The 25029-nt window shown below is 47.1% G+C and overlaps 1 protein-coding gene across 2 annotated transcripts in view; it reads left to right on the top strand.

Annotated features, from left to right (window-relative positions):
- The window catches only part of LOC122794130 (stem-loop binding protein), a 405733-nt gene that overhangs the window by 334719 nt on the left and 45985 nt on the right, over positions 1-25029 (top strand). For both annotated transcript variants that reach the window (XM_044062311.1, XM_044062310.1), the window contains one exon: positions 10558-10660. In XM_044062311.1, coding sequence (XP_043918246.1) covers positions 10558-10660 — 103 coding nt within the window. The remainder of the gene's footprint in view (positions 1-10557; positions 10661-25029) is intronic.

Raw genomic sequence — 25029 nt, 5'->3', positions numbered from 1 at the left:
GGGTGTTCCATCTGCGCAGCGTTCAACTCCAGGGCACTGAAAGAGCGGAGGCCGTAGTTGGTTCTGGCGGGACTTTTGCCCCCGGATCCAGCTTCGGCCTCCGGTACTCCCGTGGTTCCTCCTCAGCCCTTCGTGGTAGCCACTCCTGACCCCCTTCCCCCGGCCGGGACTCAAACTCCCACTAAGACGCCGGAGGAAAGGGAGGCCAGGAGGGAGAAAAGGAGGGAGAAGCACCACAAGCGGCAGGCAGAGGACTCCGCTTCGAGCCCCCCCCCCCCCAGCTAAGCGGGCTTCTCCCTCCACGGCTTCCAGGTACTCTCCTCCTCTGATCCGATCCCCTTGCTTTTCCCCGGGACCTGAGGAGGAGACCCAATCTCCGTCGAGGTCATCGAGGCGGCATTCCCGGCCCGACTTGGTGGCCTCGTCGAGATCTATTTGTCTTTCTGATGCAGACTTGGACCGGATGATAAGGTTCATCCAGGCCCAGCTGCAGATGGGAGTGCTCTTGCCTCCCCTCGGGGCTCACACGCTTTTTTTTTGCCCCGATAGCTCCTTCTCCGACCTGCTTCCTGGGTTCGGAGCGCTCTGAGCCGGGCAGCGTTGGAGCCAGGGGTGGGTCGGCACAGACAGTACTGGGTATTTCGGATCCGATCCTGCTCTAGAGTCTGTCTGGTCCTTTGGATCTGAGGGATTCAGTGTGCCTTCGGCTCCGTCTAGGTCTGAGCACACGGGTCCTTCGGATCCGGTGGCCTTGGTGCCAGTTCCGATCCCTTCATCGGATCAGAGTGGGAGCCGGCTTTCGGATTCCAGGGAGAGAGGTTTCCCCTCTGCCTTCGATGTAGTGGAGAGGGCTGTGTTGAGAGCATCCGGACCCCCCGGTCCTTGCATCGGCTCCACCCTGCACTCCCTCTCTGCTGGGCCAGGCTTCCATCACCTGGCCACATGGGCAGCCTGCTTCGATGTCCCAGGTTGTTCCACTGGAACAGGATATTGCTGGTGAGACTACCTCGGACAGTCCCCCCGAGGAAGTGCCTCGCAAGCATAAGTGTAAGAGGAGACACGTGGACTCCCCAGAGTCCTTAACAGAGGACACTGACTTGGATGAAGGGGAAGGCACCCCAAGGTCAACCCCCCCCCCCGAGGATGTCTCCTTTGGAGACATCATGGAAATGCTCCGGATCAGGGGGTGGTGGTCTGCCCCCAAGGCTTCCTCAGAGTCCGTGTTCCTGGAGGCATTCAAAGCAGGCCCAGTCTACCTCTTGGGTGTCCTTTCCGGCCGACTCCCTGGTGAACCTTATCACCACCAGGGTGTGGAAGGAGCTGGACACTGTGGAGCCAGTTCCCAAACGTCCGGATCGAATTTTGAGTCCCCCTGCAGCCTGCTCCCATTGGAGCAAGGGTCCCCCCGTAGATGCCATGTTGATGGCGGCAGCCATGAAGAGGGAATTAGCTCAGGAGAGCCCCTCGGTTCATCCACCGAGCAAGGAGTCCCGCTCGATGGATCGCCTCGGGAAGCAGGTATTTAGTTCAGCGACCTTCTCAGGTCCCTGAACTACATGGCACATGTCATCAGGATGCAGCGAGATCTTATCAAAGAATACGCTGCCCCCCCCCCCCAAGTCCATGTCGGCGGAGGACAAGCAGTTGTACTCCACTCGTATGGCCACTCTAAGATCTGTTTCAAATTCCTCTATGCGGCTTTTGTCCCACGCCATAGAGGGAGCCGCTAGAGCCAGCAGAGTGGGTCTAGTCATTAGACGTCAGGCCTGGCTCCGACATTGTGACTTCGCGGAGCCCTTCAAGGCGTCCTTTGCGAATGCCCCCTTTGGTTCTGCCTTGTTTGGCAAGGCCATTCGTGAGACACTTGTCCAGAGCGAAAAGGACAGGAAGACGTCTGCCGTCGGAGTCCGCTTCTCTGCTCCCCAGAGGTCCTTCTCCAAGAACCAAAAGGGACAGAAGATGTGGTTCCGGAAATCGCAACATTCCCATCCTGCTCCGGACAACCAGTCCTTCTGTGGCAGAGGACAGGGAGGACGCCACCCTAGAGGCAGAGGGGCCCCGAGAAATTTTGGGTCCAGAGAAACATTCTCTGATCGGCCCACGTAGCAGCCCTGAGGGGTTGCCCGGCTGCTCCACTCTGGAGGCAGTCGGGGGGCGCTTCTCGAAGCACCTGGTGGCTTGAGTCCATTACATCAGATCACTGGGTGCTTCGTATCCTATCCAGAGGTTACAAAATTCCACTGCACCATGTCCCCAGACTCAAATACCTCCCCGATGTACCACCCGATCAGAGGGAGGCAGCAGCTGCAGAAATTCAGCAGCTGCTAGAAAAGAGCCATCCAGCCCGTCCCCCCAGATCAACTTGGTTTAGGGCTTTACTCCAGGTTCTTTCTGGTGCCAAAAAGACTGGGGACTGATTCTCGACCTTGCACTCTTGAACCTGTCTGTCAGTAACCAAAGAAAAATTCCGGATGGGCACCCTTCAATCCATTCTCCCCCTCTTGCGGGAGAGCGACTGGATGTGCTCAATAGACCTCAAGGATGCGTACTACCACATTTTAATGGACAGACTATCGAGGAGGTTTCTCCACTTCCGGCTGGGAGCCAGTCACTATCAGTTCAGGGTCCTTCCCTTTGGTCTCACCACATCCCCCAGGGTGTTTACCAAAGTGTTATCAGTGATAGTGGCCCACCTGAGACTCCAGGGAATGCAGGTCTTCCCGTACCTGGACTGGCCCCTGTCCGCCCCAACAAGGCATCTACTCTGCGCAGCCAGAAATCACCTTCTCCACCTTGCTCCCCATCTAGGCATTACGATCAACCTGGACAAATCCTCCCTTGCTCCAACACAAGTGATAGATTTCATAGGGGCCAAAATAGATACCATAAGTCTGCGAGCGTTCCTCACTTCGGAGCGACTTCAAAACCTGAGACTTCATGTGCGGGCCATCCTCCAGTTAAAAGCCCCACCGGCAGAATTGGTCCGGAGGGCTCTAGGCTCCATGGCAGCAGCAATGACTCTTCCATACGCTCGTCTGAATATGAGGGTGCTACAGTGGACCCTTCTAGTTCAATGGTCTTTTCAGTTTCTCCCCCTCAGCCATCCTATCTCACTCAGCAGGGCTTGCAGGAGGGCCCTCTTATGGTGGCTCCAGTCCCCGGACCTTCATACGGGACGACCCTTCTACACGCTGCCTCCCCTTGCCACGGTGACTACGGATGCCTCTCGCTTCGGGTGGGTGGGGGCATTGCTCAGGCAAAACGGTCCAAGGCACGGGGAATGACAGAGACCTCCTTGCATATCAACGTTCTGGAGATGAGGGCGGTGCTGTTGGCATTGCAAGCACTTCAGAATCTTCTCCCTGTAGGAACTATTGCGATACAGAGGGAGCAGAATGATCCTCATTGCCCCATTCTGGCCTCGTCAAACTTGGTTCCCTTACCTGTGGTCTCATCTGGTGAATCCTCCCTGGATTCTGGATCCTCTGGATCCCATTTGGGATCTAATATCCCATCCCTCAGGCCTATCGACCCCGAATCTAGACAACCTGAAGCGAACAGCTTGGCTGCTCCAGTTCCACTCTTAGTCAGGACTCCAGGCATCTCCTCACCAGTTAAAGCCATCTTGGTGGCAGCACATAAACCTTCCACTAGAAAGTCTATCGCAGTAAATGGAAGCGTTTCTCAATCTGGGCGGAACACCACAACATTGATCCCTTCACGGCTTTGTTGCAGTCTGTTTTGGATTTCCTCACCAGACTTTTTCAACGGGGAGCTAGCTGTTCTACAGTCAAGGTTCAAGTAGCAGCCATCTTTCATTACCATGTGGGACAGGAGTCAGGTCCTTTGACTGCGAAATTATGTAAAACCTTCCTCAAGGGTACCTTCCTGCTCAGGCCTCCTGTCAAGGAAGCTGTACCCCCTTGGGATCTATCATTAGTCCTTCAAGCCTCGACTGCCCCTCCCTTTGAACCAGCTGCCTCGGCCGAACTTAAATATCTTTCCTGGAAAATGGCGTTCCTTGTGGCCATCACTTCAGCGAAGAGAGTTTCCGAACTTCAGGCCCTTTGTGCGAAACCTCCCTACTTGATTTTTCATCAGGATAGAGTGTACCTCAGGACCAATCCCTCCTTTCTTCCTAAGGTGCCCTCAGAAACCAGTATCAGTCAGTCCATTAACCTGCCAGTTTTCTTCCCTAAGTACCAGAATAAAGGAGAATACAAGCTGCATTCCTTAGATGTGCACAGACAACTGCGCTTTTACATTCATAGGACTATAGGACTGCTGGTCACAGACAGTCAGATCAGTTGTTCATTTCCTTTGCCAAATTCAATCTGGGTAGAGCTATTTCTAAGGTCACCTTATCACGATGGATTTCTGTGTATTCTTCTGGCCTATGAAACTTCAGGGAGGCCCGCACCTCAGGGAGTACGGGCGCATTCTACTTGCTCCGTATCTACTTTAGATCTAGAGCATCTTTGGATGATCTTTGCTCTGCAACCACTTGGGCCTCATCTCATACCTTTATCGACCATTATAAGCTGGACGTTCTTTCCAGAGGGAGAGCATCCTTTGTCTCTGCAGTGCTCCAGAACATCCTTCCATGATGGCCGCTCAAGATTCAGGTAGCTGGGGACTCTGTCCCAAAAGTTGCTGACAAATGAAGTCCCTACTTCAGATTAAGAAGTTATGTACTCACCATAACGTTCCCTCTGAGTAGGTGACTTCATTTGTCTGCAACCACCCCCCCCTCCTTCCCCCTGGCCTTCAGAAGTCAATTCTTGTATGTCCTTTCTTGGTCCCTTTTGGGACACCTTGGTCTGAAATTTGGTATAAGGGCAAACTTGATCTGAGGTCAAGTCAGGGTTGGCAGGGGATTATGGGTAAGGGGAGGAGCTAGGAGCTTTGATCCATAAGCTGTAAAATAAGTTGCCGGCTCTGATCCGAAATCAGATCAAAGACCCAAAGGTTGCAGACAAATGAAGTCACCTACTCAGATGGAACGTTATGGTGAGTACATAACTTCTTATTGCTTCCCATTGTGGGGGCACCTGACATCTGGGGCAAGAAAACCTGATGTAATGGCATCTGCTGCATGCTTTATACCCCTGACGACCTGACGTCCTGGAAGGAGACAGCATCTGACGCAGGAATCAAGACTCTGATATTCAGGCTGGGTGAGGGCTACTTGCATGCAGATAACCCAAATGTGATGACTGCAATAGTGAATGAATACACTCTAACATCTACATTTATGGCAAGTGTACACAACTGTACTTTCCTCCTCTTCCGGCTAGGGGTCAGTCATTAGTTTCGAGGCCTACCCTTTGGTCTCGACACAGCCCCCAAGGTGTTCAAGGTCATGGTAGTTGTAGCGGCTCACCTGAGGCTTCAGGGACTACAGGTCTTTCCATACCTGGACGATTGGCTTTGTTGCTCCCACCAAGCTTCTACTTTGTCAAGCCAGAGACTACTTTTTGGAGCTGTTAGGTCATCTGGGTATCACTATCAACATAGCCAAGTCCTTTGAACCCAGTCCAGGTTCTAGAGTACATTGGAGCAAGGATAGACACTTTGCAAATGTTTTTTCTAACCCTGGAAACTGAGATTGACTGTGGCCTTGATCACTCAGTCACACCTCCCCTCAGCAGAGGCGGTACTACAAGCTCTTGTTTCCATGGCACACCATTACACTTCTTCCTTGTGCTTGTCTACATATGTGGGTACTACAGTGGACTTCAGCAGTCCAGTGGTCATGGTTAGATCTACCATTGACTTATCCAATACGCATCAGCAGGGCTGGCAGGGAGTCTCTCCTGGTGGATGCACTCCTTGGAACTGGCCAAGGGATGCCCATTTATTGTAGCTCCTCCCCAAGCCACGGTGACCATGGATACCTCCCAACTTGGGGGGGGGGGGGACATTGCTCAGGAAGTACAGTCCAAAGCACTTTGTCCTCGAACAAGACCAGGTTGCATATCCGTGTTCTGGAGATGAGGGTGGTTCTTTTGGCGTTGCAGGCCCTTCGTGCCTTTCTCCCTTTGGGAACTATTGCAGTTCAGCCACATTTCAGTGGTCTTGTACATCAACAAGCAGGGAGGGACCAGATCTTGCCCCCTTTGTCACTTGGCCATGAGAGTATGGGAATGGGTGACTTCCACCAGCTGGTTTCTGGTAGCAATGCACATTTCTGTATGGTCCAACATACTGGTGGGCAAACTGAGTAGGACTATTCTGATGCCTTAAGAGTGGTCTCTGAATCCTTTGGTAGAAGGAGCCGATCTTCGAGTGGGGTTGGCCTTGCTGCAATCTCTTTGCATCTCCTTCCAACGCGAAGTGCAATGAGTTCTTCACTCTGAACCCCCCACAGGGGGAGTCCCCCAAGGACTCTCTAGTCCATGCTTGATCTCCTGGTCTTCTCTATGCTTACCCTCAGTTACCTATTTTGAAATGCCTACAGAATGCATGCAGGCTGGGGAGCAAAGTGTGATCCTCATTGCCCCGTTTTGGCCTCGCCAGGTACGGTTTCCCTTCCTCTGGTGGTCTCTACTAATTTCTCAACGAATCTTGGATCAGATTTCAAATATAATCTCTCACCCCTCAGGGGTTCTCATCTGAACCTGGATAGATTAAAGCTCACTGCTTGGCTGCTCCAGTTCCCTTGATAGCTAGGACTCCCGGTTTATCCTCTCCGGTAAAGACTATTCTGGTGGCAGCTCACAAATAGAAGTGTTTCTCCGTCTGGTCTTCTCAAAGGGACCTGGGCCTTTACACAGCTCACGTCCCAGCGGTGTTAGAATTCTTTGCATATATATTCCGTCAGGGTGCTAGCTATTGTCTTGTAAAAGTTCAACTGGCTGCCATTTCCAACTTCCATATTGGGGAGAACATGGTTTCTTTAGCATCCTCTAGACTTTGTAAAACCTTTTATTAAAGGTACCTTTCTTTTAAGACCCCCCCGGTGAGGGATCCTAGCCCTCCTTGGGACTTTAATTTGTTTTTACAGGGTCTGGTTGCTCCACCCTTTGAGCTGGCTGCATCAGTAGACATAATTCTTATCTTGGAAAACTGCTTTCTTAGTAGCAATCACCTCGACTAGGAGGTTTTCAGAACTTGTCCATCAGACCTCCATATATGGCTTTCCATAAAGACAGAATGTCACTTCGTACCAATCCATCCTTTTTTTCCCCAAAGTGGCTTCTGAGACTAATATCAACTAGACTATTAACTTCCTGTGTTCCCAAATTTTCAGAACAGGGGTGAATATAAATTGCACTTAGACATACATAGACAACTGAGGTTTTACTTGCACAGAACCAAGACCTTTCGCACGGCCGACCAGTTGCATCTTACTCTAAACCCTTTCTGGGCAAAGCTCGATGCATCTCTCATTGCATCTTTCAGGTATACAGAGACAAGGCTGTGTCACTGCCGGGTTAAGTAAAAGCGCATTCTGCCAGGTACATGGCTACCTATGCAGCTTTTTGGTCCAGGGTGTGTCTGGATATTTGTTCTGCGGCTAATTGGTCCTAGTCTCATACCTTTATTTCTTATAAACTTGACATCTTGAGGGAGAGCATCCTTTGGCTCCGCGGTGCTCCAGAATATAGTTCCATGAGGGCCACCCAGGTGTTTAGTAGCTGGGGACTCTGTCCCACAGGTTGAAGAGCAAATGAAGGTTGAAGAGCAAATGAAGTAAACTTCTTCAGATAAAGAAGTTATGTACTCTCCATAATGTTCCATCTGAGTAGTTGTACTTTGTCTTCAACCAGCTCTCCCTCCTTCCCCTTGACCTTATTGCTTTATTACACTAATAGGTGGGAGGGGGCGCCTCTGAGACTCTCCTGTTCATACTTGTTAGGTTTGTATATAACCTGTTGTGGTAAGATCTAATTGGGTCGGGCTTAGGTTGATTGCAGCAAACTTGATCTGAGGGAAGGAAGGAGATGGAGGGGTATTATGGGGAAGGAGCTTGGAGCTTGGATCAGATGCTGGTGAAGCTGCCGTCTCTGATCCGATCCGGTTCCGAAAACCCACAGGTTGAAGACAAATTAAGTACAACTACTCAGATGGAACGTTATGGTGAGTATGTAAATTTGGTGTGCTTACAGCTCAGTTTCATTAGTTTTTACTCTTGTGCATCCATGTTACTTGTGGGTGAGGCCTTGCAAATGAAGGAATGCCTTGTGATCTGGTGTCAGGACCTTTTAGCAGTGGTTGACTTTAGTGTTTACTTATTTTCTCTTGCCTATTTCCAGCTAGTGCACGGTGTGGTATGTGGAGCTTGAAGAGACTGTTTAACCCTCTAGTGCTTTCTGTTCCTTTCAGTTGATCAGTCTTTGCATTTTTCCCAGGAAAGTTCCCTATGCAATTCTGCCTCTGTTGTGGAAGCATGTGCCATCTACCCCACGACTGAAGCATGAAGTGCTTGCCTGCCTTTGGCTGGCTAGGATTTGTAATGTAGATTCTCCTGCAGCCATCTTCTGGTTATATGCCAGGCAGCTTTGTTACATTTTTAGTCATGCAGTTGGAGCATACTTGCACCTCTGAGGTGCCTTGAATCTTGCAACAGTAGCTCAGTAATAACACTTGGGGCAGTGTGATGCCTTGTAGGCTTTTTTCAGAGTCCAGCAGAGGTTGTAAGCTTGCAGGGCCTGCTGAGTCACCATTCAAAGGGCCAAGAGAGCAGGCCAAAGCTTGGCATTTTGGCTCTTCATCTGGTAAGACTTTAGCAGGACTATGCTTTGTTTTGAATAACCAGAGCTGACCCCTTATAGGTTCATAGGTTGGTACTAGGCTATCAGCCCTAGGGCCTATACAAGCCTAGCCATAACAATTCCCTGGCTATTTCTTCCCACACTATTTACTTCCCTGGACCCCTGTCTAGCAGGGCGACTGACATGATCCCCAGGGTGAATTTCCTTTCTCCCATCCAATCGTCAAGGTTCCTTTTGAAGAGGACCAGAGAGGCATTCCTTGTAAGCCTCCATTCCCAGTACAGCTTCTGGTGGGTGCTCGTGCCCTACATGCCATTATGCAAAATGACTGACTTTACGGGCAAGCAATCTGTCAGCCTTTAACAGTTTTATTCGCATTTTTACAATTTCTTTTTGAAGAAAATGCTAAGGTGTAATCATAGGAGTTGCTGCAGGAAAATATTTCCTTGTCCATGGGATTTCGCTGTAGGTGCACATCAGCCTACCACTCTGGCATCCATAAAATCTTGTGCCGGTCTATAAACATTTTTAAGTAACCTGGGAGTATTGGGTTTGAGTAACAATTGTGGCTGGGGAAACCTAATGATGTGTTTGGGTTTATTTGGTTTGAAGTCTGTATTTTAAAGGCCTCAAGCCACAGGTGCAACTGCAACCTGAGTCTTTCCCTCTGACATCCACTCCTTCAGTTTGTCAGCATTCATGTCAGACATGGATATGCAGACCTGCTCTTGTCCCAAGCAAGATGATGTGAAAGTGATTGCGTTGTGGCCTTGGAGGAAGGGGGTATGCACTAGATGCTAGAGATGCACTTGTCTGATGTGGGGGATGCAAAAGCATCTCACTTGTAATGGTAATTTTTGAGCCGAGGACGTGAAAGTCTGCTTTCTGAGCACTGTTATCTTTGGAAGAAATGAAACAAGACTGGGGACAACTGTGTACTCAGGCAACCACACAATTTCTGCAACAAATACTTTAAGGACTCAGCCTTACTCTTGATAGCGCTAAGAGTTCAGTTCACACACAGGGTTTAATGGGTATGTCATGCTCAAAGGTGAAAAAATAAACGGAATATCTGTGTTGGCTTTGTTTCCCACATTGACATTGCAACATTTTTATTTATGTATTTTCTTCGTCTACAATAAGTGCTAAACAGAACTTTTTGTGATGTGATACTTTGGAGTCTCTCAACTTCAAGCCAACCTCTTGCACTAACTTTGCCAGAGTATTGAACAAGTCATTCATTGAACTGCAGCATAAAAACTGAAGATGGCACCAGCTGCCTTACCATTCCTACTACTGTCAGGAGATGGTTAGCCAGGTCAAGGTGGGTAAGGTGAGAGCTCTGGTTTTCAGGCCAGCCTCTAGGTTCCAGCTTGCAGGAATCCCAAGAGTTAGCACAACAGTGAATGTTGTAGAACATCTGTAGTTTAAGTTCCTAATGTGACCGCTGTCCATAGTTCGAATTTCCTTGTGAGCATGCCCTCAAAATGATCTCATTTAAGATCTACAGCTCTGCTTTGAGAATCTTGCATTTAGTTGTGCGTTAGGTGCCATTGGGGAATATGAATGTCTTCTGTACTGTTGTCAGATTTCTTGATAGGTGAATTAAGTTTTGGCCATTAAGTGGATAGATCTTTTCATACATGTAGCAAACTAAGTGGCTTGATAAGCTGTGACATTAACTACTAGAGTCGCACACAGTCCTCAAAGTCACTCTTGTATTGCAAATTCTGGCATAATGCCCTTTTGGGCTGACTTTCTCCAAGCATATTAGTAATTCTGTATGTGATTTGACTTTTTATTCTGATGCTTTTAAGGAAATGTTTAAATTATCTTGTAGGGAAGAGCTTGAGCTAGATGAGGAGATGGAGACTGTGTCTGTTCCTAACAGCTTTGCAGAATCACTGGACCCGAGTGAAGTGCATTCATCAGCTTGTCATCAGGTAAGATGGGGACAGTCCTTGACTTTAACATTTTGTCTTGGTTATTCTTCTGTAGCAAGACCTAATAACTTGAGTAGCACAGCTAGCCCCAGAGCTTGAAAGTACGGTCAAGTTGTCCTTTCAGACAAAACCAATGCGCATGTTTCCTGGAATATCTGTTCATTAATTCAGTACAGCATTTTGAAATTTTTGAAAAGTCCTCCATTTGAGCTACAGTGATTCTCTAGCATTAGTTATTCATCTGTTTGACCTTGCTTCCAGAGTACAAATAATTACCCCATTGGGAACTCTGAGTAGATTACTGTGTACTGGCTTGAGGATGCCAGTTGTTGGCTAGTTATCAGGTTGGATGCCAGCTAAGTTTTTCTCAAAACAAATGTTTTTGTTTGTCAGTTGTCCTTATTGTGCTAGTGTCGATCAGACCAGCAAATGCAGAATAAAAAATCTCAGAAGTGGCTAAAATCAGAAAAGGCTGCACATCTTATCAAGGCTTGCCGTGGCAGCTGTTAATCACTTGCAAACATTCCACTTAAGAAGCATGAAGGCACACCCATGTAAAAAAGAATGGGGGGTGGCTGCAATGTCGTACCAGAAGCCTCGTGGTCCTCTGTCCACTCCATGCTGAATTACACCTTTGGTGCCCACCTAGAGGCCACCACACTGTTAGATACCATCCTGTTGAGCCAGTCTTTCAGACGTTTGTCTGCACACTTCTCCACAGGCCTTTGGGTCTGATGCTTGTATCATAAGTGAAGGTTAGAGCATTGGCTGCCACCTGTGACTTCAAAGGTGCTAATAATCCCCACACAAACTTCAGACTCTGGGGCAGAAAAAGTTGTTTAATGCTTACCTTATGCCCTCCAGCAAAAGTCCAGTCTCCAGTAGCAAGAGAAAGTAGTTACAAGACTAAATCAAGAGATGGCAGCACGTCTTCCTGGACTGGCAAGCAGTCTCATCAAATCTGGCTGTGCTGCAATGGGTGCATCGTGCATGGGCAGCAGCTACTGGTTTGGTTACACAGACATGTATGGCTGTTTAAAGAGCAGCACTGCTATTTGAATGCCCATCTGAGACTGGCCTGAAGGGGAAATGGGAATACTATGCTGTCAGTGAAGCAGCAGTTGTACCCACACACCCCTAGTGTGCAGTAGGAATTATCCCCCTGAAGGCAGGACAGAACCAGGCAAAGGGGAAGAAATGGAAGTTTAGAAGAAAATGGCAATCCAGCCCAAAAGATGCCTGGGGTTCCTTAAGGCTGAAACACCTTAAGAGCACAGTTATCACTTGACAGAGCTCCTCCCTTACCCTACCTTCACACCCCCACCTCAGCCCAAACTATTCTGATTTTGCACTCTTCTTGCTGATACCAAAATATGAAGTGATCTGTGAAAATTTTCTCAGTGGGTGGGGGTTACCCTCCAAGATTGGAGTCCTATAAATCGTGACTGGCATAATTTTGCATTTTGTATCAAAGTTCTCAAGGATTCCTTTCGTATCCATATAGCAGAAATGTGTTACCAAGCCAGCATTACTTGTGTTGTATTTTATCCTTGAGGCTGTGGCTTCTTTTCAAGTCTATTTAGTCCCAAGAAAAGGTAATCCCTGGGGGCTAGTATTGGACAAATTAAGGCTAAACCAGGTGTCTGTTCTTGGATCATTGTTTCAGTATTCCAAATTGGGTTTTTACCAGATAACTTAGATGGTTGGCCCGAGGTACCAAAATATTCCAGAGTTGTACATCTGATACGACCCAAGCCCATGGGTCCAAGGGTACATAAATGGGCATACAAGCACAATATCTTGCTGCCAGTCTTGTTTGCCGCTTAGTTTTAGGACGTGTCAGCTGTGCTCTCAAGCTAAGTGCTAATTGTTTCTTCATAAATATTTTAAGGCTTGTTCTTTAAACTTGTCAATAAGTTGTCAACCCTTTGAGCCAGCAGCCATCAAAGTTTTGTCTGGGAAGACCCTATTCCTGGTAGTCATTGTCAGCCAGGAAAATATCAGAATTGCAGGCAGTGTGAAATGTCCATATATCACTTTTCACAGAGTATCACTTAGAATTAATCCCGCCTCTTCCCAAAGTTGTTTGTCTGATTCAAATATTAGTCCATAGACCTACCAGTTTTTTCCCAGACTTCTCAAAGGTGAACATTGTTTACATTTGTTGGATGTACACAGACAATGTTTTTACCTGGATAGAACTAAATTGTTTAGGAAATCAGAACAATTGTTTTCTATCTTTTTCAAACCAGTTTCCAGTTACCTTATCAAAGTAGTTGAGAGATTGCATCACCTTTGTTCATGACCAAAATAACGTCAACCAATGTAGAGTCTTATTCTACCAGATCAGTTTCTACTTCAGTGGCCTTTCATTCTAGAGCCTCCATGGATGACCTTTGCGGAGTGGCCACTTGGGCTACCCCTCATACCTTTATCATTCCATTACAAATGGCTCTATGGTGCTCAGTAATATCCTTCCGTAGGGCCTCCCGGGACATAAAGTAGCTAGGGACTCGCTCATTCTTGACATCCCAACCCACTCCAAAAGACTCCTGGAGGTTCGTAACTAGTCCTGGTTTTGTAGTAGGGCAGTTGCTCAGACAAAGCTTCCACCTTTTTTATTTCTATGGACAAAACTCTATCTGAAGGGAAGAGAGGCACTATGGGTAGCCTTAACTTGAGAGTTTCTGGCTAGCATGAGCTTGATACAACAGCCGAGTCGGTTCTGAGGACGGAACCGAAACCCAACAGTTAATGAAGAGTGACAACACAGATGGAATGTTATTCTAAGAACACTTGCTTGAGTGCTAATAGTCTTGACCCTGCTGATGGGCTGGTACAGCAGCTGAGGTTTGTACGTGCAAAACGGCTTGCTGGCACCGGTGAGGAGGAACCCCATATAATTCCAGAACCTGCCCTTGCCATGACCCTACCTAGTCTTCCTTCCCTTTATGTACCCTCAAAAGGACCATACTTAATACCACATTGCACCTCTCTCTCCAATGAGTCTATTATGCATTTGCACAATTTTATACAAACAATGTTAATTTTTGACCTATTGAACTATATCAATGTAAAATTGTTACTTAGCTTCTTTTTAATGCAACTTTAACTTTATGCATGTATCCCAACATATGTGAATCGTTTTGCTATAACTGCTATTATATCAATATTGTTTAAAATTGTACTTGTTTTAAAATGTATTACTGGAGCTTTTCTCCTCGGGTCTCCACTGAAAATGGGCCACAAGCCCAGTTGGACAAACCCGGTTAACATGTCCATAAATAAAAACTTTTTATAGTTGGCAGGTTCTGTACAAGGGTCTCCACTCCCACTGCCTTTTGTTTAGGAGCAGAGTATGGTTATAAGAATTGTAATAAGGACTGGCTATCGTACCAAAAACCTTGTTGACTGTCTTCCCTTTATACATGGATACCCAGTGCCTTAAAATTATGAGGCCCAGGCCGACGTTATGCCTGCCCAGTCAGACTCTGAATCCCCTGAGGTCTAAAAACCCATGGTATGCCCAAAACCTTCTCAGGAGCCTGCTACCATGACCCTGCTGATGGGCTGGTACAGCAGCTGAGGTTTGTATGTGCAAAACGACTTGCTGGCACTGGTGAGGAGGAACCCCATATAATTCCCTAAAAGACTCTCTTGGATATACTAGTTTAAAAGTGACCCTAGTACTTCTTTTTTTTGAGGTACGTCAGGGGACAGAACCTTTGCATATTGTGAAAACTGAAGTCTCACCAAAAAAAGTAAACTGGTTGTCTCTCAAAGATTTGCAATGAAAGAGCAGATGGATTTCTCCTAGGGCCTGTTTTAAGACTTTATTAGCACTCAAGCAACTGTCCCCTGTATCTATTCCTAATCCTGTTGCACCACAAAATTACTCTTCTGATAATGGGGAGGTAGACTGTGACTCTGAGCACTCCATGGTTTGCTTTTCTGGGATCCATTCTTTGGGCATGTGGCTTCTGAATATTTTCCTTCAGATCCCCTTGCTGAAGCTTTGAGGAAGCCATTTGAAATGCTTTGACTGGAAATAGAAACCGGTTTCTAACATACAAAAAAGAGGTAGGCACCCCTACTTTTGTTCTCTAGCCCTTTCTTGCTGCCTCTGCGTCTACAGCACTGCTTCTGACTCTGCCACCAGCTCCTAAAAGGCCTGAGAGTCTGAAGTACCTGAAGATTTAAAGTTTTTGTAAAAGAATCCTTTGGCAGATCTGTAAGTGTACTCTGGCTACATACAAGCCTTCTAAACTCCTACCTGCTGCTAATGCCCTTTTCTCAGAGCAACAACGATCAACAGTTTTATACTTTCACACTCTTCTGAGCTCTGAATGATCAGACCCAATAAATATTTGCTATCTGTCCTGAGAAACTTGAATAAAGGCTTGTCTACGATTAAAAGACCAGCCAGTAAATGATATGCTATCTGTGGTTGCTCAGGCCTCCTAAGTGAACAAGTGTAGCATTAAATGCAGCTATGATGTAGTGGATGCTTCCTCTAGAACAGCTGCCACAGGTTCTGCTGTTAGGCATTTATGGCTACCCTTTCAATTCCTCCCTGCGGACACTAAACATCTAAATTTTCCTTTGGGTGCATCAGGGCCACAAGTCCCCATTCTGTTTTTTTTTTTTTTTTTTTTTTTTTTTTAAACCTTGCCAGAACGGGGAAATGAGACTGCAGATAAATTTTCATCAAATACCATACAGACCTTGCTGAGTCAACTTCATTTGCTTGCATGGAGTCTGGACCTCGTGAGGTCAAGAAAATGGTTTAAAAAAAAGATTAAAAAAACACGAGGCTAAATCTGGCGGCCTCCCTGTCCAGACAAGTCAGTCTGAGTACTGTTTGCAGTCCCAATCTACCCCTGTCCAAAAGGCTTGCAGCTTCTATAGAAAAGTGACTGCTCATTTCCACAGACTGCATTACAAAAGGACTTTGACAAGGAGGAGGGATTCCCTTCAATGTAGGGGACTCCCTTCAATCTAATAAGGTCTGAATTATGTAGAAGAGTAGCTTTGCTTGGTTGAGGCACTGGAATTCAGGAAGAGTTCTTCAAGACTTTCTTCCTGGTTCCAAGAAGAGTGAACAGCGACCTATATTGAGCTGTCCACTTTCAACACCTTTATCAAGGTCTCTGCTTTCTTGATGCTGTCCCTTCAAACTCTTTTGCCCTTCATTCTTCCGCAAGCTTTTCTGGTATCTTTGGATTTAAAGGACTCCTACCACCATGTTCCAATTAATCTTTCTAGAAATTTCAGGTTCCTAGTCGCACTGAGTTGTGTGCTTTCTCTTTTGGACTTTCTACAGCTCCTGGGGTCTTTAGCTCCAGTCATAGCTTTGTACAGGACTTTAATTCAAATATTCCCTTACTTAAATGACCTGTTAATTCGGGCATATTCTACACAAACCCTGTTGCTCCATCTCCACTTCAGTGTCACTGCAAAGTCTAGTGTTTACAGTCAACTGAAGATTGGTTCTACATTTAGAATTCTAAGGCCTAGTCTTGAACTGCAGACTGAGCACTAAAGTCGCAAAGGATTTCCTGCCTTCAGACAAGGTACATAATCTCTCCAGTTACTTTCAGCCTTTCTAACCCCTTCAGGCTTGCAAGAGAGATCCTTAAGACCCTGGGGTTCATGACTGCAATCATACCTATGGGCCCCTTTGCCCAGGTGTATGAGAAAGCTCCAATGATACCTGGAATTTGGTCTCTGCATTCCCATCCACTGGATATGCAGATTCCTCTTTAGTGCTTAAAGAAATATCATCTTTCGGCTGTTCCCGTTAGGGGTCGCCACAGCAGATCACCTGTTTCCATTTCTTCCTGTCCTCTGCATCTTGCTCTGTCATACCAACCACCTGCATGATGTTCATAGTGCATACAGCTGCAATCATAACAGATGGGTTATCCTGCAGTCAGGCGGGTCCTTGGTCGGCTGAATTCCAAAGTCTAGGTCCAGCGTCTGTTGTAGTCTCTTCCCTGACGTCAGTGCGGCAGGGGTATAAAAGAACCTGCCGATGCCATCCTCTTCAGTCTTTCTTGCCGCGAGGTGCCCGAAGCAGAAGCAGTTCGCAAGTGCCGGTCTGCCAGCTCCTGAGATTTGCGAAAATATTTCAGCCGAAGTCTTCTTGAAAGCTAAGTACCCCGTTGGGGAAACTTTTCTTGCCTCAGACCGATGTCAAAGTTAATTGCATTTCATGTGGAAAGCAAATACCGCATAAGGATTTCCACTCTTTGTATGCCTTGCTTAGGCCCAGACCACGACGTCTCGGCCTGCCGTTTTTGTGCTAGATTCAACAAACGCACTATTAAGCGTCAGGCGGAGTTCACCCATCACTATTTTGGTAAAAAAATTAATTATATTATGTCATCTGATACTCCGACTCCAGTTTTGAGTAAAAGACGCAAAGATAAGGCCCGACGTACAAGGTCCGCGACTTCTACTGACCCCACGCTAAGGCCAACTACCGGTTCTCAGTGAGGCGCCTACGCAGCCCCTGAGTACAGATGACACTTCATTACCAGTGTCTTCTGTGCCCGAGGTCGCAGGCTCCTCTGCCCCCATTCTGACTACAGATACCGACGCCACTTTTGGCGGGGAAACCCAGAGTTTAGACAGGCCTGCCATTTCTCTAGGTGTCTTCAGGCCTTCCTCCTTCTCTATTAAGGCTTTCCCAAAATCTAAAGCAGCCATGAAAACTTAAAAAAAGGACCACAGACCCCCTCTCAAAGCCCCATGCCTAAAAAACAGATGCTCAAAATGGCTGAGGATTTAATTACTCTTATCAGGGGTTCTCAACCCCCCTCTGACAAAAGGCCCAGATGTCCTTCATGGATGCATCTGCAGTCATAACAACTGGGTTGTCCTGTCGTCAGGCAGCCCTGCAGTCGGCCGGATTCCAAAGTCCGGGTCCGGCTTCGGCTGATGTCGCACTCCACCCGACGTCATCACTGCTGGTCTTCGGGTATAAAAGCATCAGCCGACGCCATTTTCCCCAGTCTTTCTTGCCGCGTGGTGCCCGAAGCAGAAGCTGTTCGCAAGTGCCGGTCGGTCGGATCCAGAGATTACTTCTACCGAATACTACTTCGAAGACTTCTAAAGCTAAGTACCCCGTTGGGGACTCTTTCTTGCCTCAGCCGATGTCAGAAAAAGTTAACAATTGTTTAACCTGTGGGAAACAAATACCTCATAAAGATTTCCACTCTTACTGTCTGCCTTGTTTAGGCCCAGCCCACGACGTAGCAGCCTGTTCGGCCTGTGCTTCTTTCAACCGACGAACGCTTAGGCGTCGGTCGGAGTTTGCAGAACAGTTTTTCGGTTCTGATTTTGCGTACATTATGCCGTCGGATCCTCCGACTACCCAAAAAACGCAAAGATAAAGACCGACACTCGCAGTCCGCGGTTTCGGCCGAAACCATGGTTAAGCAAACCGCGAGTGTCTCTGTTTCGGCCGAAACCGAGAAAACTGATCAAAGTACAGCTGAACCTATTCCTACAGCTGAGGCCCCAGCTACAACTCTTGAATCGACCTCAGAAATTTTACCCACTACGGTGGTTGACTTATCAGACACCATCCCCTTGGATGTCTCTACCCCAGCACGTGGTGCTGCTAGGCCTCCAGCAGCCATGTCCATTAAGGCCTTCGCCAGGGCTAAAGCAGCCAAGACTACTAAAACAGTGCCTGTTAAACCCCCCACATCCAGGCCCTCTTCTAGTTCTCAAATGCTTACTTTGGCAGAAGATTTAATTTCTTTAATTAGAGGATCTCAATCTCACCCAGACAGGGCCTCTCAGCCCCCAGAGAAGAGACCTAGGGCAGAGCCCCCTGAGCCAGTGTCTTCTGATGATTCTGCGGATGATGACACTTCATTACCAGTGTCTTCTGTGCCCGAGGTCGCAGGCTCCTCTGCCCCCATTCTGACTACAGATACCGACGCCACTTTTGGCAGGGAAACCCAGAGTTTAGACAGGCCTGCCATTTCTCTAGGTGTCTTCAGGCCTTCCTCCTTCTCTATTAAGGCTTTCACAAAATCTAAAGCAGCCATGAAAACTTAAAAAAAGGACCACAGACCCCCTCTCAAAGCCCCATGCCTAAAAAACAGATGCTCAAAATGGCTGAGGATTTAATTACTCTTATCAGGGGTTCTCAACCCCCCTCTGACAAAAGGCCCAGTTTAGAGGAAGACTACCCTTCCTCAGATCAAGCCTCTATTACCTCTGAACATTCTGAGGACCAGGAATATACATATTCTCCTTTTGAAGACTCTGATGCAGAGGAGTCTATTCCCTCGGTCTCCCCCCTGAGGACTACTCTTTTGGGGAAACCCTACATACTTTGAGGAAACACTTTCATTGAGAAGGCCAAGATTACTCAGATTCCAAGAAAAGGCTCAGGGATTTTCTCTTGCTCCCCCAGCATAGGCCTCTGGCTATCTCTCCCATCTTAGATATATTAGATGATGTGTACACAAGCCAGCCTCAACCCAGATTCTTTACCTCCAGCTCCTGTTAAACCAGACAGATAGATATTACCGGGTTCCTGATTCACACCATTTCCTATACAAAAGCCATACTGCTGACCCTGAAACTATTTCACAGGGTCCCAAGGGAATTAAGGCCTCTACTGCTAAAAACCCATAACCTTCAGAGAGAGATTCCAGAGCTTTAGAAAGGTGGGGGAAAAAGGTGTATACCTCTGCCACTTTAACCATGAGGGCATTAAACTGTCAGTTCCATATGTTAAAGTATCAACAGTTTTTATTATCTGAGTTGAAAAGCAAAATGACACAACTTGAGCAACCAGTTTTAAGAGTTGCAGGATTTGTTGCATAGTGCAGAGCAAGTGGGTAAACATACCTTCCAGTGTGGTTTTGATGCTTTAGAGGCCTCATGTAGAGCTGCTGTTACAGGGTCTGTCATACGTAGACATGCTTGGCTCAAAGAACAAGCCTTACCAGATAATGTCAAAGCTAAATTACTAGATGCACCTCTTCAAAAAGATGTATTGTTTGGTGTTAAAGCTGAGGAGGTACTAAAGAAAATGGAGGAAAAGGCAAGATCAATGCAAACAGTGAAATATTTCCTGCAGGTACAACCTCCACGTTTCAGCAGAAACTGGCCTTCAAAAAAATTAGTCCTTTCCAGTGACGGACAGACCTCAGAGGCAGATACAGGCGCCCAAGAGGTAAGGGCAATCTCAAGGATCATTCAGAGCCAGGCAATGGCAAGCACCAACCCCAAGAGGTGAAGATAGATCACAGTCAATCAGAAAGCAGACACAATGACTTTCCCCTTTACCTTCCAAGCAAAGCTTTAATGGCAGCACCTTTAGGTGGAAAACTGGCATTCTCAAAAAATTGGCATATCGTCACAAGACAAATGGATCCTGGACATTATAGACAGAGGCTACAGATTCCCCTTTCACACCCTTCCAAAAATGAGGCATGCCAAACCTGCCACAAAATCAAAGGGCAGAGGCACAAAAACAAATTTCTGCTCTCATGGACATGAAAGCTATTCAAGAGGTGCCTGCAAAAGAACAAGGTCAAGGGTTTTATTCCAGACTATTCCTGGTACCAAGGAAAGACAAAGATTGGAGACCTATTTTAGATCTATCCATCCTAAACACATATTTACAGGTACCAAAATTCAAGATGCTCACATTACAGCAGCTTCTTCCCATGCTGGGCAAGGAGTCTTGGCTGGTAACATTGGACCTCAAGGAGGCATAACCTGCATGTCCCTATCAGACAAGATTGCAGAAGATACCTCAGATTTCTTGCAGGTTCAACCCATTATCAATTCTCTGCATTGCCCTTGGCTTATCTACTGCGCCCAGAGTGTTTATGAAATGCCTGGCATCAGTTATTGCCTTCTGCAGACTTCAAATATAAATATCAAATGTAAATATACCCATATCTGGACGACTGCCTGATCCAAGTGGACAGCAAGGACATACTTCTGAAACACCTGGCGTTTGTAATAAGACTGTTGAAATTTCTGTGATAGTCAACAAAAAGAAATCAAAACTAATACCCTCTCAAACAATAATTTTCCTGAGTGCCAGCTTGAATACAAACACCCAGATGGCCTACCTCACGCCAGACAAACAAGGGCAACTGTCTCAATACTTCAGCAAAATGGCAACCTTCACCAGGCTGACTGCAAAGAAAGTCCTGCAGTCTCTGGGATTCATGGCATCTTGCATCCTGCTGATCCCATGTGCAAAGCTGCATATGAGGAAGCTTCAATGGTACCTAAAAAAACTTATGGTCTCAACACAGCCACAGTTTGTAAACAATTATACCACTCATTCCATGTCTTCAAAAGGAATTTCTGTGGTGGGCTCAAGCATGCCAAAGAAACAAAGGTCTCCCTTTCTGCATACCTCAAGCAAATCAAATCACAACAGACGCCTCGGACTACGCCTGGGGGGCACACATGAAAGATCAGTGCATTCAGGGAAAATGGTCCCAAAAAGAGAAGCACCTACACATCAACCAAAAGGAAATGCTAGCAGTGCAAAATGCTATTATGGCCTTCAAAGACCTACTGCATCCAGGCCAACTATTGATAAGGACAGACAACACCGCAGTGATGTGGTACATAAACAGGGGGGAACTCATTCATACCCCCTGTGCAGACTAGCCATGACCCTTTGGAACACAGCTCTGGAATTGCAAATCCAACTTCAGGCACAATTCCTGCCAGGGAAGGAAAACACACTGGCAGACAGCCTAAGCAGAAATATGACGGATCCACATGAATGGAAGTTGCGTGTCCAAGTTTTCGCAAAGATAACTCAGGCATGGGGACAACCAGACATAGATCTCTTTGCTACCCACAGAAATTACCAACTGAAAAAATTTTGCACAAGGACCCATCATCCACAGGCCTGGAAAGTGGACGCACTTTCCTTCAATTGGACAACGTTGACAGTCTATGCCTTACCGCCTCTCCCTCTGCTGCCCAAAATTGTATTAAAAGCCAGAGCAGAGAGGCCGAAAACTATTCTCATTGCTCCAGACTGGCCAAGACAACACTGGTATCCACTCCTGAAGAGCCTGACGCATTCCCCACCATGGATCCTACCTCTAGTGCCTCTTCTGTTGTCCCAGCACAACTTCAAAACTCTTCACAGCCAGCTCAAAACCCTAAATCTAGCCGCATGGAGAATCCCTTTATTTCACAACAGACCCTCCTCTCCAAGGAGGTGCAGGATGTCATCTTGAAGGCCAGAAGACCTTCTACTAGAAAAGCCTACTCCGCCAAATGGAAGCGGTTTTGTGCCTGGAATCGGAAAAAGGGCCAGAATCCCTGGGTAATAAATACCTCAAATATTACAGTACCTAGCGGAGATGTTAAACAGTGGACTTTCCTTCTCCATCAAAATCCATGCTTCAGCCATTTCTGCACAATACAACACGGATCCTCCTTTATTCTCTCATCCTCTCAAGACAGTTCCTCAGAGGGGCTAAGAATATAAAACCCCCAAGGAAACCACCAGTCCCTGCTTGGGACCTCAACTTCATATTGGAAAAACTGACCCTTCCTCCATTTGAGCCAGCTGCTTCAACAGAACTACAGTATTTGTCATGGAAAACAGCCTTCCTTCTGGCTATCACCTCAACACGCAGGGTTTCGGAACTACAGGCCCTCATGGCTGTGCAACCTTTCATCATTTTCCATCAGGACAGAGTTTCCTTACGAACCAACCCTACCTTTATGCCAAAGGTAGTATCCAGTGTAGCCTTGAATCAGACTATCCACTTAACTACCTTTTACCCTAACCCACAAAACAAAAGGGAAAGACTACTGCATTCCTTGGACATTCACAGACAACTACGTTATTTGGACAGGACAAAGCCATTCATGAAATCCGAGCAACTCTGTCCTATGCTACAGGTGCTCAAGGAAAGGCCATCTCCAAACAAACAATCTCAAAATGGATAGCCCACTGCATACGCTTTTGTTACTCATTTCATGGAAAAGCTGTGCCTTCAAGCATCCGGTCCCACTCCACAAGGGCCACAGCTACCTCTGCAGCTTTCCTCAGGGGGGTCCCTACCAAGGACATTTTGGAAGCAGCCACTTAGTGTTTGGAGAAAGTGTGCACTGAACTCCATCACCTTCCACTTTACTCAAAATCTAGAGTGGGATTTGCCACAGCTGTCTTGCAGGGCATCCTGGCTCCTCCTAGTTCCACTTAGTGCCTGCCACCCCTACTTAGCTTTGGGATTCTACCCATCTGTTATGACTGCAGCTGTATGCACGATGAACATAGTACAGATGTCCCTCAAGAATGCAACTGCAGTCATAACATATGAGTTGTCCTGCCTCAGGCAGCCCTCGGTCGGCCGGATTCCAAAGTCTGGGTCCGACGTCGGCTGATGTCGCATTTCTCTCCGTCAGAGCGGCTGGAGTACATAAGCATCAGCCGACGCCATTTTCTTCAGTCTTTCTTGCCCGCGGTGCCCGAAGCAGAAGCAGTTCGCAAGTGCCGGTCGGTCAGCTCCTGTATTCTTCGATTCCAAAGTCATCAAAAAAGCTAAGTAGCCCGTTGGGGACCTTTTCTTGCCTCAGCCGATGTCAGAAATTACTGAAAAAGTTAACAATTGTCTGTCTTGTGGTAAACAAATACCTCATAAGGATTTCCACTCTTACTGTCTACCTTGCCTTGGCCCAGACCACGACGTCTCTGCCTGTGCTCGCTTCAACAAGTGCACTCTCAGGCGCCGGGCGGAGTTCGCTGAAGATTTTTTCGGCGAAAAATTTGCCTATACAATGCCGTCGGAGCTTCCGACATCGCAAACACCCAAAAAACGAAAAGACCGGGACCGACATCCTCGGCCCGCGTCTACCACAGACTCCACACCAAAACCTACCGCGAGTGCTTCGATTCCTCCTGAGACTTATTCCACCGCTCCGAACCGAAGACACCACATTACCGACTACTCCGATTCCGGATATCACTCCGCCAGTTATTGATTTTCCTCTGGATACCGAAACCCAGGAAATGCCCAAGACCATTGCTGTAGATAAGGTCACTCCTGCACGTGGAGCTGCCAGGCCTCCTATGACCATGTCTATTAAGGCCTACACTAGGGCTAAGGCAGCCAGCAAGACCAAGCAATCTTTCTGCTAAAGCCTTGCCTCAGCCTACTCCAGAGACACAAATTATGACTATGGCTGCTGACTTAATTTCTATGATTAGAGGTTCACAGGCCCATCCTGAGAGAGGATCCCAGCCTCCTGCTGATAAAAGGCCCCGGGTTGAACCCTCTGACCCTATTCCTTCAGATGAAGATTTTGAGGACTCTGTCCACTCTGGCCAGGAAGAGCTCTTCCAGACCTATGAGGACTCTGATGCAGAGGATTCCATCCCCTCGGCCTCCCCTCCTGAGGATATTTCTTTTGGGAAAGTTCTGCATACCATGAGGGAACATTTCAAGTGGCAAGGCCAGGAATATTCTGATTCCAGAAAGCGCCTTCGAACTTTCCTTAAAAAGCCCCAGCACAGGCCTTTAGCTATTCCTCCTGTGCTTGATGTTTTGGATGATTTATATTCTGATTCTAGTGTTACCCCTGACTCTCTTCCTCCTGCCCCAGCCAAGCCAGACTGGTATTACAGGGTCCCAGAAACACATTCCCATTTATTCAGGGCCCATACGGCTGATTTGGAAACTATTTCTCAGGGACCTAAAGGTGTTTCAGCTTCCACCTCTAAAAATCCTTTGCCCTCCAACAGGGAAGCTAGGTCATTAGAGAGATGGGGTAAAAAGGTTTACACCTCCACTACTTTATCTATGAGAGCTTTGAATTGCCTTTTTCATATGTTACAATATCAGGATTTCCTGTTAGAAGATTTACAGAAAACATTGGTCTCTCCTGATCCTTTAGACAGGAAGTCTTTGCAGGAAGCTGTACATAACTCTCAGCAAGTAAGCAATCACTTCCTGCAGTGTGGATATGATGCACTGGAAGCTTCATGTAGGGCAGCTATGACGGGGGCAGTCATTCGTAGACATGCATGGTTAAAAGATCAACCTCTACCAGATCATGTAAAGGCAAAACTTTTGGATGCACCTTTGGAAAAGAACAAGCTTTTTGGTGCTAATGCTAAGGATGTGTTAGTCAATCGAGGAAAAAGCAAAATCAGTTCAGACGGTGAAAGATTTCCTCCAGGTTCAACCCCCCCAGATTCAGTAGGAATTGGCCTTCAAAAAACTGGTCCTTTCCTAATCCTGAAAAATTTCAAAGGGGTAAAAACAGACGTGGCCGAGGAAGAGGACAATACAGAGGTCCTTACAGGGGACGACAATGGCAGCCAGCAAACCAAAGAAGTGACACTG

Source organism: Protopterus annectens, chromosome 2.part1, assembly GCF_019279795.1.
Source record: "Protopterus annectens isolate FY-2018-M chromosome 2.part1, PAN1.0, whole genome shotgun sequence".
Classification (NCBI taxonomy): Eukaryota; Metazoa; Chordata; order Ceratodontiformes; family Protopteridae; genus Protopterus; species Protopterus annectens.
Note: the sequence above shows the minus strand (reverse complement) of the source record. Positions and strands in the feature narration are given on the sequence as shown.